Source organism: Stegastes partitus, unplaced genomic scaffold, assembly GCF_000690725.1.
Source record: "Stegastes partitus isolate 25-593 unplaced genomic scaffold, Stegastes_partitus-1.0.2 Scaffold671, whole genome shotgun sequence".
Taxonomy (NCBI): Eukaryota; Metazoa; Chordata; class Actinopteri; family Pomacentridae; genus Stegastes; species Stegastes partitus.
Genome location: NW_007578402.1, coordinates 314,655 through 327,192, shown reverse-complemented (window position 1 = coordinate 327,192; position 12,538 = coordinate 314,655). Strand labels below are relative to the sequence as shown.

Here is a 12,538-nt window from a genome sequence, read left to right as displayed (position 1 = left end):
GTTGTAGATGTGTTTTTTTTTTCTCTGGGATTTTATCAGATATTACCTATAATTTAATAAAAGTGGGAAAATCTGTAAAAAAAAAAAAAAAAAAACCCAAGTAAAAAAATTATGAACATTTTTCCATCATAAAAAATATGTAATTTTACAGTAAAAATATTTTTTGATGTGGACATTATTTACAGTTTGACCAGTTTATTTATTTATTGTTTGGTTGTTTTTTTAAATTTTTTTTATTTTTTACAGTTAACATATAAATCAATAACCTTTCTTTCTGTGATTTTACTGATTATCGTGTGATGTAACACAACAGGGAAAATCTGTAAAATAACAGTAAATTGTTAAAAATGACAGCTTTTTTAAGATCTTTTTTTACAGTGTTGGATTCAAGTCCATGCCTATGATTAACCATTAGTATAATGATAACACCATTGTACTAACTATAGCTGTTCATTCTACTGGTTTAAACTGAGGCCGGTGTGATCAATCATCTGCTGTCTGTTCCTGTTGTTCCTGAGGTACAATAGTGGAGGACATCCAGCCGTACAGAACACCTGCACACCAACACAAAGGTGTCCCCAAAGGTGAAATAGAGGCAGTTTTATTTTGACAGTCTCTCTGTCTCCCTCTCATGAATGATTCAGAGAACAGTTCCTCTACCTGCTTCTCTCTGTAAAGAGTCGCTAAGCAACTGAAATGGTATCCCAGGCCTTGAAAACCACAGGAACCGAGTCCCAGTGCCCCCAACGTGCACACACACACACTCTCACAAACACACACACACACAAGGACACACAGCTGAATGTCTGTGATCTGTGCTTCCTGCAGGTCAGTGGACTCACCGGGGGGATTATGTCCAAACCTTCGTCCAACGTTAAGGCCCTTCAGGTAAAACCTTTTCTCGTCTGTGTGCACAGCGGTGAGGTGGATGTGCAACTTTGTGTGTGTGTGTGTGAAACTTTGTTAAAGCGAAGGCAGGATGCAAGACAAACGCTTTTAGCAAGAACTCAGCCGACGCTCGCTTCCACATTAAAGTATTTATTCGTGAATACAGAGTTCCGACTGTGCATATGCAGTATCAAGGCGTTATTAGTGCAGAGTTTCAGCGAGGCGAACATATGCAGAGCGGTCGGTTTTGTGGCGATGGCTTCGTGTGTGCATGTCAGAGAAGGTTTCCTCCGTCGTCTCGCTCTCTCCTCATTGTGCTCGTTTTCATGTCTAACCATGGGGTAGGCATCAGGACAGTGCAGTACAAACATGAGGTTCGTAGTTCAGTCTCCAGCAAAGAGTCCATCATTAGTTTATCACAAACAACAACAACAACAGCAGCTTCACATTATAAACATCTGAATAAAAAAAAACAAAACAACTCTCTTACATATAGGGTGCTTTGCACGTTCATCTTTTACTTATATTAGCTTTAAACATCTTCAAAAGCACATCTTAAATTATTCTCATACAGCTATTGCTTTCCATTTAACCACCACAGTGTGAAAACCCATAAACGTACAGGTTAAAACCATCATTTTAGTTGGTTTAAACTAGCTTCAAAGGCTGAAAATGGAAAACTGACATGTCTTGTACCCTATCAGTGTGTTCTACTTGTTTGTTGGGGCTTTTATTTTCCAGTGACACAGTACATGACTGTTACAGTTTAACACCACTTTATCACAATTTTTAACATCTGCTGTTAAAGTGGGACTAATTATACACATCAAAGTCTGTTTTAAGTGTTGGGAGTATCAGTAAATGTGTGGAAAATGGTTGTATAAAGCCTTTCAGGGTTGCACAAGGTCACTTCAGTTGGGTTTGGATTGAAATGTAAAATAATTTCTGTTGTGGCTAGCAGCTGGAGGCGACCATAGACTGTAAAGATGGCCGTAGTGACCATGACTACCCTTCTGAAACCTTAAATTTGGCATTTTGTCATCTTGATTTTTGGATATGACTCGACCACCTATCAATCTGAAAGTAGCCCCGTCCTAAAACGTACCTTCCTTTATTGTCTTTTTTACTCTAAATGGGACCATAATTTACAAATCGAACATCATGCAGTCTTCAAAAAGTCTTGAAACAAGAAACTGAGACCAAAAAACTCAAGAGGAAAATGTTTACAGAAGTAACAGACGAAGGGAGAAGTATGGTCATTTTCTCTATTCTATTTCTTTTTGCTAACCAGAGCAGTCGCCCCCTGCTGGCCGTTAAAAAGAACGCAGCTTTAAGGCACTTCCATGTTGGCTTCCCTTTTCACACCTGGAGGCTACGTCCATCTTTTACGTACAGTCTATGGTCGCTACTCGCATTTCGCACCTGAATGAGATAAGACGAGCTTTATTGTTCCCACGGGGGGGATAGTCGTTAGAGCAGCAGTAAGATGTAGACGAAAGAAGGGAGGTATCGAGCATAGCTGAAGAGAAAGAAGCTGTGCATTGTAGGAAACAAGACAGGAAGTGATGTCTCCGGTTGAGCTGTCTGAAAATCTTACCAGAGTGCAGTAATAGATGGTTTTACAAGCAGCAGCAAAAACAGGTTTTCACAACGATCTCAGCACTAAATTGTGTCTTCAATTTAAATTTCAGAAGGGAAACCAGCGACTGTCATGTTAAAGTTAAGGGTTGAAACTTGTACAAACATCAGTGAGGTCCTTTATCGACACTTAAACGTACTCCTGATGATTAAAGACGCAACGGATGCTTGAATTTGGCAAATATCTTCCACCAGTAAGCATTTAGAGTAAAATCAAGTCCGTTTGATGTTCGAGCTTTACAGATACGAGGATTATGTCTTGTTCAAATATAGTCCGTTAGTGTTTCTTGTTCCAACATATACCCTGTTGCCCCTAAAAGTCTGGGGTCTCCCTTCTTATCGCAGCGTTCCCTTCATGTTCACGGAACACCTTCAGCAAGTTTAGTCAGCAGGGGAGCTTAAAGGATTAGCTTCCAAAAAAAAAAGGGATTGATCGAAATGCAGCCGGTTACACTCTGTAGTTCAATATCAGCCTCCTTCCAGACACTACCTTTATATGGCTCCACAAAGCAAGCCATTAAATTCCCCCCTAAATACTTTGTGTGGCGGAGTTTGGGTCCAATATTTACTTCCGTCGCACCTATTGTTCACTGCCAACGCTTGGCTGCACAAATACCCCAAAGCAGTCGAATCAGCTGTGGGCGTTGTTGGTGAGAAGATTAAAGACGATGAAAAAGTAGATATTTAGAGCTTCAGCGCAGTTGTTCGGATACGAAACACCTGGAGTGTGCTGTTTATGCTGCTTGCTAACGGCTCAGGAGATGATAAATGACATATATTTGACATAGCAGCTTTGGGTTGTAGAAATTTGTCTCAGCCAGGCATCCGTTGGTTTCCATTGACGTCAGATAATAAGCAACAAGTGCGAATTTTATCCAAATATGTTCAGAATTGTTGGGACTTTTCAACTTTAGGCAACAAACACAGCTCCCTGCTTCAATGAGTGGGATTTTTATGGCTTTAGGAAACCAATGGAAAACCAACTGATGCCTGAAACGGTGTCTGTAAAAAGGATCTTTAAAGGTAAAATTGATTTGTAGCTAAAGCACTTTACCTTGGGATACGGAGGTGAATTACATTTATTTATGTGGCATCATTTCACAGCAGAAACCACCTAAGGACGCCGCACATAGTAAAGACCGAGCAATATTACATAATAGAGAGAAACCCATCCATCCATCCATCCATCCATTATCTATACACCGCTTAATCCTCACTAGAGTCGTGGGGGCTGGAGTCTATCCCAGCTGACTCAGGGTGAAGGCAGGGGACACCCTGGACAGGTCACCAGTCTATCACAGGGCTACAATTAGAGACAGACAACCAAGCACACTCACATTCACACCTATGGACAATTTAGAATCACCAATTAACCTCAGCATGTTTTGACTGTGTGGGAGGAAGCCGGAGAACCCGGAGAGAACCCACGCTGCACGGGGAGAACCTGCAAACTCAGAAAGATCACTGGGATGCGAATCGGTGACTTACTTGCTGCGAGGCAACGATGCTAACCAAGAGAAATCCAACAAATGCAATAATTTACTTTGAGCAATTGGTAAAAGTGGGGGTGACGACACATCTCTTAACATCTCTTTTAAATTGAAGACACCTCTGGCAGAACCAGTCTCAGGGAGAGCAGCCATCTGCCTCAACCAGTTGGGGTGAGGGAAGAGCAGTCATATGTATTTGAACTGTTTGGTTCATGAAGTTCAGTTCACTATGATGAGCCACAACGTCAGCTAATATCTCTGTACTTGCAAACCTGGAATGAGAACTGTGCAGCAGTATTTCAGATCCTGCGTGCATGAAGGGTCATCCTATACAGGTCGGCAAACAGCGAGCCATCTGAGGAGTCTTTATGATGATGCGACCGCTTCTGCTAACAAGTAGCAACAAAATAAAACCACGATCCTGTCATAAACTCTATCTTTCCGTTAATAACGTGGAGGAGGCTGACATGGAATTACAGCATGTGGGTTTTTTGTTTCCTTCTAAATGGATTTTGAAGCATAATGGCTGAATTTCCAATCTGGGTTGAATTGTTTCTGTAATCTTTGGTTGCGCCGGAGGGTTGGAGGGGGGGGAATGTCAGAAGATGATTGCTGACGCTAAGCATAAAAACAGCAAACAATTCCAGCCAAAGCAACATTACAGTAATACGAACCTCAGCTAACATGCTGTGAAGGAGCCCATTTGTTTTTCTCTCTCCCTTCTCCGATCTTAAAACCTTAACGTCTATAAAATACGCGACTCTTTCTCGTAGAGCAACGTCCGCTGACATCGGTGACACACAGCACACTCCCACTCTGTACAGCTGTACAATATGAGCTTATATACATTACATTACAGTACAAAACGACACACATCGAATCCAAGTGACGGGACGTCGGGGCAGGCAGCAGTAGAACATCGCGTTAGCAGGCAGGTCGCTGAGCTCTGTCGGTGTGTGTGTGAGTGTGTGTGTGTGTGTGTGTGAGTGTGTGTGTGTGTGTGTCCCAATTTTCATAAAGACATAAGCCCCTTTTAGGGACATGATACTAACCAGGAAATAGTGGTCATAACCAAAACAGGGGGTTTTGAGGAACAAGGAGGAGCACACACACACACACACACACATAACCACACACACACACACAAACAGACCCAGACAGGTAACTTTATTTATTTAAGTGATGAAAGGCTCTCATTGGCTGCTCTTACTGTCCGTCAGGCTAATTTGAACATCCCGATGGGAGCTCTGCGTCCAGGGGCGGGACATCCTGTGAAGAGGAGAGAGGAGACAGCAGACACAGAAGAGGTGAGACATTTACACCTGCCGGTAACTCGTGATCTCTATCTGGGTAGAGACATCCGATCGCCCCGTGTTTGTAGTTAAACCTGGTGTTAAAATGCAGCCTCCTTATCTCGATTCTTAGTTTGATCTGATGTGGATTGAGATAAAGGTTGGAGTTAGACTGATGTTTTTCTTCATAGTCTGGTCACACAGTATGTAATCATTATGTCAACACATCCAAACATGGCCCGACTCATCTGATGCCTTCTGCATTTCCCTTATCCAAATGAGTTTAATCTGAATACATGTTGCATGCTAATGCCAGATGTAAATGTTGTGCAGGAGACACACACACACTGGACTGTGAAAGCAAAACATATACATGCTGGTATCTCATAAAACACGAGTTCACAAAGTGCAGATAATGCAGGAGCGGGATACCCAGAAGGCAGCAACGATGAAGATAAAAGAAGAAACAAAAAGACTGCAGTGGCAAAAATGCATTATATCAATAATAATAATAATAAAAACCAGCAAAATAATAAAAGTAATAAAACCCTGATGGTCAAGTCAATGTTATTTTTATAGCCCATTTAAAACCTTTGAGCCAAATCGGATTAACTTTACAAATTGACCGAACACAGTTAAATATTAAGTTTCAGCATATTATTTATTGTGTACATCTTCCAAATTTAAATTTAAAGATGAAGAACCTACAATATTAATAAATGTGCTGATTTATCTGACTAATTTAAATATGCAAATGCAAAAAGCCTTGGAAAAATACCTTTAAACCATTAGATGCTGTTCATTTCTATTGTGCTAAGCTAGGTTAGCGATAATGTCAAGAACATCAATGTATTCAGGAGGATTGCTGCATTTCTTTTTAAATTGATTTAATATAATCCTTTGTTGGGTAAACTTTCTGACTATTCTTTCTTGTTGTGTTTTAATGTAAAACTATGTACAATTACTTGAAATATAACTTGGTTGTACGTGATATTAGCCTGTGGGAGATGCTAACGTTTATGTTAGCTTTGTAAAACCAAGTGAAACAGATGGAATGAAGCTAAAAAAAATATACATCTTAATAAGTCACTACTTCAAAATGCTTACAAAAAAAAAATAATTTCCTTTTATTTAACATGTTCTTGCTCATGATAAAGTGATAACAGTCCAGTTACTTCACTGAAAAACCCCAAATGCTAGTACAAAACAAGCTAATGTTTATGTGCATATTAGCTAGTTAGCAAGCAACACCTTACTAATGCTAAAATAGAGATGGAAGTTACAAGTCTTCCTAAGCAAGACTAGCAAAAATGACATATTTGCCAAGTAATATTAATATAACAACTAAGATGTTGGATTTTCAAAATGTATTTTTTAATTACAGGAAAAAGGTGACAGTGTTGGTAAATTAAGCTTTTGCTAAAGCTAGCTGTAGCTACTTCACCAGCTAGCTATAGCAATGTGTCCTTTTCAGCTGTGTTAACAGTTCTACAAACTTTACATGATATTTTCTGTGAAGTTTTAGATTTCCATCACATAATAATCTATTATAATAAAAAACTGCTCTTAAATTAATTCTGACTAAATATGTAGTCACTGTATTTTGGTTTTGGTTTGGAAAAACAGTGCAAAATTAGCACTAGCAGAGAAACTTTAGAATTTTAATTTAAATGAAATATAAATAATATGCTGATGCCGTCACTCATAGTTTCTGCTGCTGTTGGTTTTATTTTTCGTCAGGCTCATACACCAGACCAGCCCAGCGCCGCCGCCCAGACGCCGGAGGAGAAGAAAGCGATGCCGGGTGCCGTGAAGCTACCTGGGCCTGCTGTTAACCTATCAGAGCTGCAAAACGTCAAGAGTGAACTACGATGGGTCACCAAGGATTAACATGTAGGTTCCCCTGTGGTTCCCCACTGGTTTAGGTTTACCTGTATGAAGAATAGTAATAACTGAAACCCGATATGTAGAAAAGTATTAAAGTAGCAACCCTCCTCTTTGCAAACAAAACCCCCAAATAAAGAACTTTTAGTACTTCAAATAAGAAAATATTTCATTTTTTATATCTTAAATGGACTACTGGTGTCCAAATTGATCTGCAAAGTATCTCTAATTAAATCTTATTTTAGGAAAGTATGGCCTCCTACAGATTAGATTCCTGCTTCATCTTGTTTTAAAGCTCAGATCAGATTTGCTCTTGCAGTTTAAAAACACATTTAAAGTGTGACGAACTTGAACTCGTAATTTGTGTACTTGACACAATCTTTATTTGGTTACACTGAATTTTCCTTGGAAATATTTGACGTGTTTCTTTTGACGGCTTCCCGGCGCAGACAAATCGAGTTCAAAGGATCCAAAGACAAGGATGCAAATCAGAACCGGAATACAGACGGGGCATTTACAAACTGAGTCATCTGTATGATGTAAACGATGCAAATCCAATCACTGTGCAAGAAACACGTAAATGATTTTCTAACGCTACATGTGTACAGGCGTACATAGAAAGAGAGCAGCAGGCTGAGTTTGGTATTACTGATAAATGAGATGAATGACGAGGTTAACAGACAGCCGCTGTGTTCACCTCGTTATTCGTGACTCCTTCCACTTCATTCTGCACACATGGATACAACAGTAAACCACATTTATAAGGCTATAAATATGTTTATAAGAGATTCATTTTAATGATTATTTGTGTTGCAGTTTTATTGCAATTTTCTAAGATGATTTTTTAATATTTTTCCTAAATGTTTAAATCAATTAAAGTAGATTAAATATATAAAAAAAAACCTCAGTTCATCCACAATGATCATGCAGGGTAATAAAAAATAAAGCTTCATTGAATATAAATTACATTTTTTAACCAAAAAACTATATTTTATAATCTCAAAATGTGAAATTACACTCCTAAAATCACAAACATATAAACTGAAAGTACTTTACTGAATTCTTTCTTGCTACACTGTAAAACATTATCAAAAAAATCATTTAAAAAAATGAATTTCAGGTAATCTTTGTAAAATTTCAAGTGAATTCAACTTAAATTCTTTTTAAAATGTTCTAATTATAGAACACTTCAGATTGCAGAAACATGAGCTCTTCTCAATATATTAAGCAACATCATCAGCGTATTGGCAAACATGCAAAATTTAACTAGTTTGTCCAGTTTTTCCAGACGCTCTTTGTGTTTTGTCACTTAAAGAAAGATGCAAACTTGCTGTGCATTTTGGATATGCACATTTTCAATTTAATATGCATCGTTTTACTGAATTAATTTAATTTAATTTTAAGTGCACCTACAAAACTAATATTTTAACAAAGTTTTCAGCTTGTAAAAAATTGTAAAAAGTAAGAAAATCGCTTGTCACGTAAGTTCAGTGAGTTGATTATTCAATTTAAATTCTGTTAACACACATTCATACAGCATATTGAGCATTCTTATTTATAATATAAACACCAAATAAAGTGCTTGTAACACACTATCATGTAGCTGTAAGTCGATATAGTGCCGTTTTTTTTATGTATTTATTGACGACTATAACTTCTCTAAAATTTAGGCTGAAGTACAAACAGCAGCTGCAGCAATAGAAAACATGCATTAATGGGAAAAGTTTAAATTTTTAGCAAATGCTGTGCAGTAATTATACATTATAATGTGTTATAAGCCATACATTTACTATTTTTATGGTGCTTACAGAAATGTTGTCTCACCATAACTACACATACAGTGTGGCTATAGATTGGATATTAGGAAACGGAAAATGAAAGTTTTGCAGTTAATGTTTTACAGTTTAACCTAACGAGACATGAACACTGGTGTCATTATGTCTCTGAACGCTGACTCCTGTGTGGTTTCACTGCAGCTCGTCTCCACAATAATCACTTGCAGTGGTCGCAGCCCGCCACAAGGGGTCAGTGTGGCCCGCTCAAGCTTTTGTTTGGGTCAAGCAGCATGTGTGTTGATGCCTCTGTGTGTGTGTGTGTGTGTGTGTGTGGGATGGACGGGTTGAGTCAGGCGCTATATTTATACTTTACAGGAGTGTGTGTATGTTTTATAAAATGAGTGTGAGCAGTGAGGGGCAGTCTGTTCTGCGACTTTCACAGCAGGACTCAGAAACCACGATATCCAAACACTGCGGCTGCTCGGCCTGCCCTGCCCAAAGCGTGTGGGTGTGCTGCGTGGGAGACAAATGAGAGGGAGAGAGAAGAGATGGAAAAATAAAAGCCGCTTCACGTTTTAAGCTGTAAACACTTTTTCACTGGGAGAAACGACTTCAAACGGCGGCAGACGCAGCAAACCAGCGAGTGATTTTTGCAGGCGAGCCTCATGTACAGTGTTTATCTGGTAACACGAGCCAGAGAAAGAAGAGCTGCAAGACAAACACACAGAGAGCAGCTCAGAATATAGCTCAGAAAGCAGAAAACAAAGGGTGAAGTACAGAAAAAGGTTAGGATGGAGTTACTGTAACGCTGATAGATGTTATATTTTCTGCAGTACTTTGCCAAAAGTATGTGGACACCTGAAAATTAGATATTTTTAAAAACTTGGCATTAGAAAAGAAAAGAAAAGAAAAGAAATCACTTTTATTTATTGTTTAATTCCTTTTTTTATTTTCTATTTTTATCACTTTATTTTTAGGGGTTTTTTTTAAAATTATTTTTTAATTTTATTTTTTTTTAACTTATTTCTTTTTTTTCTTTTGTCACATTGCAACTGCTCACACATGTCTCACCTCTCTAATGAGTACCTCATTTATTTATTTTTTTACATTTTTTTTCTCTCTATTACTTACACTGTTATTTATAGATTAATTCCTTTTTTATTCATTTATTTTTAAAAATTACTTCATGTTTGTATTTTTTTTTTGGACTATTTTCTTAATTTTTATTTATTATTTTATTTTATTGCCTTCCCCCCCTTTTTTGGCACATGCCAGTGGGAATATTTTTTTTTATTATTATTTTTTACAACTGTTATTTATTATTTAATTCCCTTTTTAAGTATTTGCTATTTTTAACAATTTATTTTTGTATTTTTTTTTCATTTTTATTTCTTATTTTATTTAATTGATTATTAGTTTTTTCTCTTTTTCTGACTTGTTCACGCGTCTCACTGATGACTTCCTCATGTTTTTTAAAACACATTTGCCTGCTTTAACAAATTATTTTCTCACTTGATCGTCTGAGTGTCATTGTAAGAGTTCATAAACACATAATAGGAAATTTAAAAATACCATTTGTACTCAAAAAGCTGCCTGAAAATCATGCCATTGATTGAAACACTGCAAGGCAGTAATTAATTAAACGGTGTGGGAGCACAATAATGTGCAGACGCTGCCAAGATCCGTCTCTTCTGGTCCAGCACTTGCATAAAAAGAAAATAGTCTTGGATGTGTAAACCTGTTTTTTTCCTTTAGTGTTCACCTGAAATTACACCGATCCGCGGTTGCTGAACATCTTATTCTATAACTGTGGGTGTTAATCCGCTGCGATAACAGCCTCGGCTTTCTGAAGAACAATTTTCCACCAGATTTCGGAAGCTGGCTGCGTCCTGAGCATCGAGGCTGGCCGCAGACGTTGGCCGATAAGTTTGTTAGATAAAGTCTTGGTTGCAGTTTGTGTTGTTGTTCAGCGTTAAATGTGCTGGATGGGCTGGTAGACGGTAAGGTTTTACTTTATGGGAACCGAGGAGCGTTAAATAATGAAGAACAATGCAAGAGTATAAGAGCAAAGTATTATAAGTATAACTATTAAAACCAGTGTGATTTGTCACTAGCGCAGGAATACAACGCTAGAGTTTGAGCTGAGAAGCAGGTTTTTCAACCCAAATAAGCTGGAAGACAAAATCCAAACTAAAACAAAGTGGATTCCTCGTTTATTAATTTAAGAGCACAATGATTTTATGAGGTTTGTAAGCCGGCTGCAGGCGAATCTACCAATTTCAAACATGAAGCGTCAGCTAACAGGCACAAAATGCAGCACGAGCGTGTGTTTTCCCAGCTACAGACATCGTATCATGAGCCGCCACTGATGTCTGACTGCAAGCTTAAGGAGCGTCTGCGTGACACAAACTCAACTCTTTGAGGTGGAAATAAGACAGAAAATGTGGCAAACGGCGAGCGAGATCGAGCCACAGCGCGACACAGAAATGGGAAAAGAGTCAAGAGAGAGATAAGAGCAGGCAGATCTTATATTTCCTCTCAGTGTGAATAAACCTGGCCTCCTCCTCCTTGGCGTCCACACCGTCCCGGCCCTGCTGTCTGTCAGGGGTCGGCGACTCTGACTAAATCCCTCACACTGTCTTTATCTGGCTTTCTGTTTTTTTCTCTCCCCTCTCCAGGACGCTCCAGCCAGGCGGAGACGACGGCAGATTATCTTCATAGACACCAGACTTGCTCACTGCCGCTGAAGACTGGAGCAAGATCGGAAACAATAACTGCCCTCTGAAGCTTTCATTAGCTCTCCTCCAATCAGTAATCTAACAATAAAACCGGTTTATCTGGCCATGTGAGCTGATGCTGTGTTGTCACTGAATCCACATTTTTAAATTTGTACAGAGAGAGAGATGTTCTGACTCCCTTCACCTGGACCTTTAGAACTAAGATGTGTTCATACGTAATCATTTTGGACTTTAGCTAAACGCTTTAGGAGGACGACTGCTGACAATCAATCGAAATTCAAAGGAGTCCACGTGCGACTCCTCCTCTAACTCTGTGGTGACCAACTTGAAGACACTTCAGCCATTCAGCACTGATTTATACTGATGCTTTCTAATAAATGGTTCCTTTCTAAATGTTGTTTGGGGTTTAGGATCACTTGTACTGCTTGTTTGAGACGGGAGGGTTGGGATTACAATGTGTTTGTTGTTTACTGTTATGATTCCCAGAAAATGAAATCACTGCAATAAATCAGGATGGTTGTAAAAATCACACCGTCTGAAATCGTTTTTATTCGTACAAAACTGGTGTCATACAGAGTTCAACCTTTTTGTCTTGTGCCTTTAGTTTCTCAGCTTCCAGCCGTGCCATCAGCGTGGCTTTAGGGAACATGATATTGGTTGGTCGATCCACTTTGGTTCCAACATTTCGGGCGTTCCTGCTAACTTTGATGACCCCCCTGACTTTGCCTCTTCTGCCAGACTCTGATATTTATGGATTGGATTCGTTGGTATAAAGTTTGGTGACGATATTTATAGTCTCCAGAGGATGAATCACAATGCAGCTCCATTGGTTT

The 12,538-nt window shown here is 38.7% G+C and overlaps 1 protein-coding gene across 2 annotated transcripts in view; it reads left to right on the top strand.

The window, feature by feature from the left end:
- The window catches only part of smpx (small muscle protein X-linked), a 19,522-nt gene extending 7,288 nt beyond the window's left edge, over positions 1-12,234 (top strand). For both annotated transcript variants that reach the window (XM_008290408.1, XM_008290407.1), the window contains exons 2-5: positions 829-888; positions 5,237-5,323; positions 7,049-7,201; positions 11,646-12,234. In XM_008290408.1, the coding sequence (XP_008288630.1) occupies positions 853-888; positions 5,237-5,323; positions 7,049-7,198 (273 nt within the window). In that variant the 5' untranslated portion in view covers positions 829-852 and the 3' untranslated portion in view covers positions 7,199-7,201; positions 11,646-12,234. The remainder of the gene's footprint in view (positions 1-828; positions 889-5,236; positions 5,324-7,048; positions 7,202-11,645) is intronic.
- Positions 12,235-12,538: the final 304 nt, after the last annotated feature.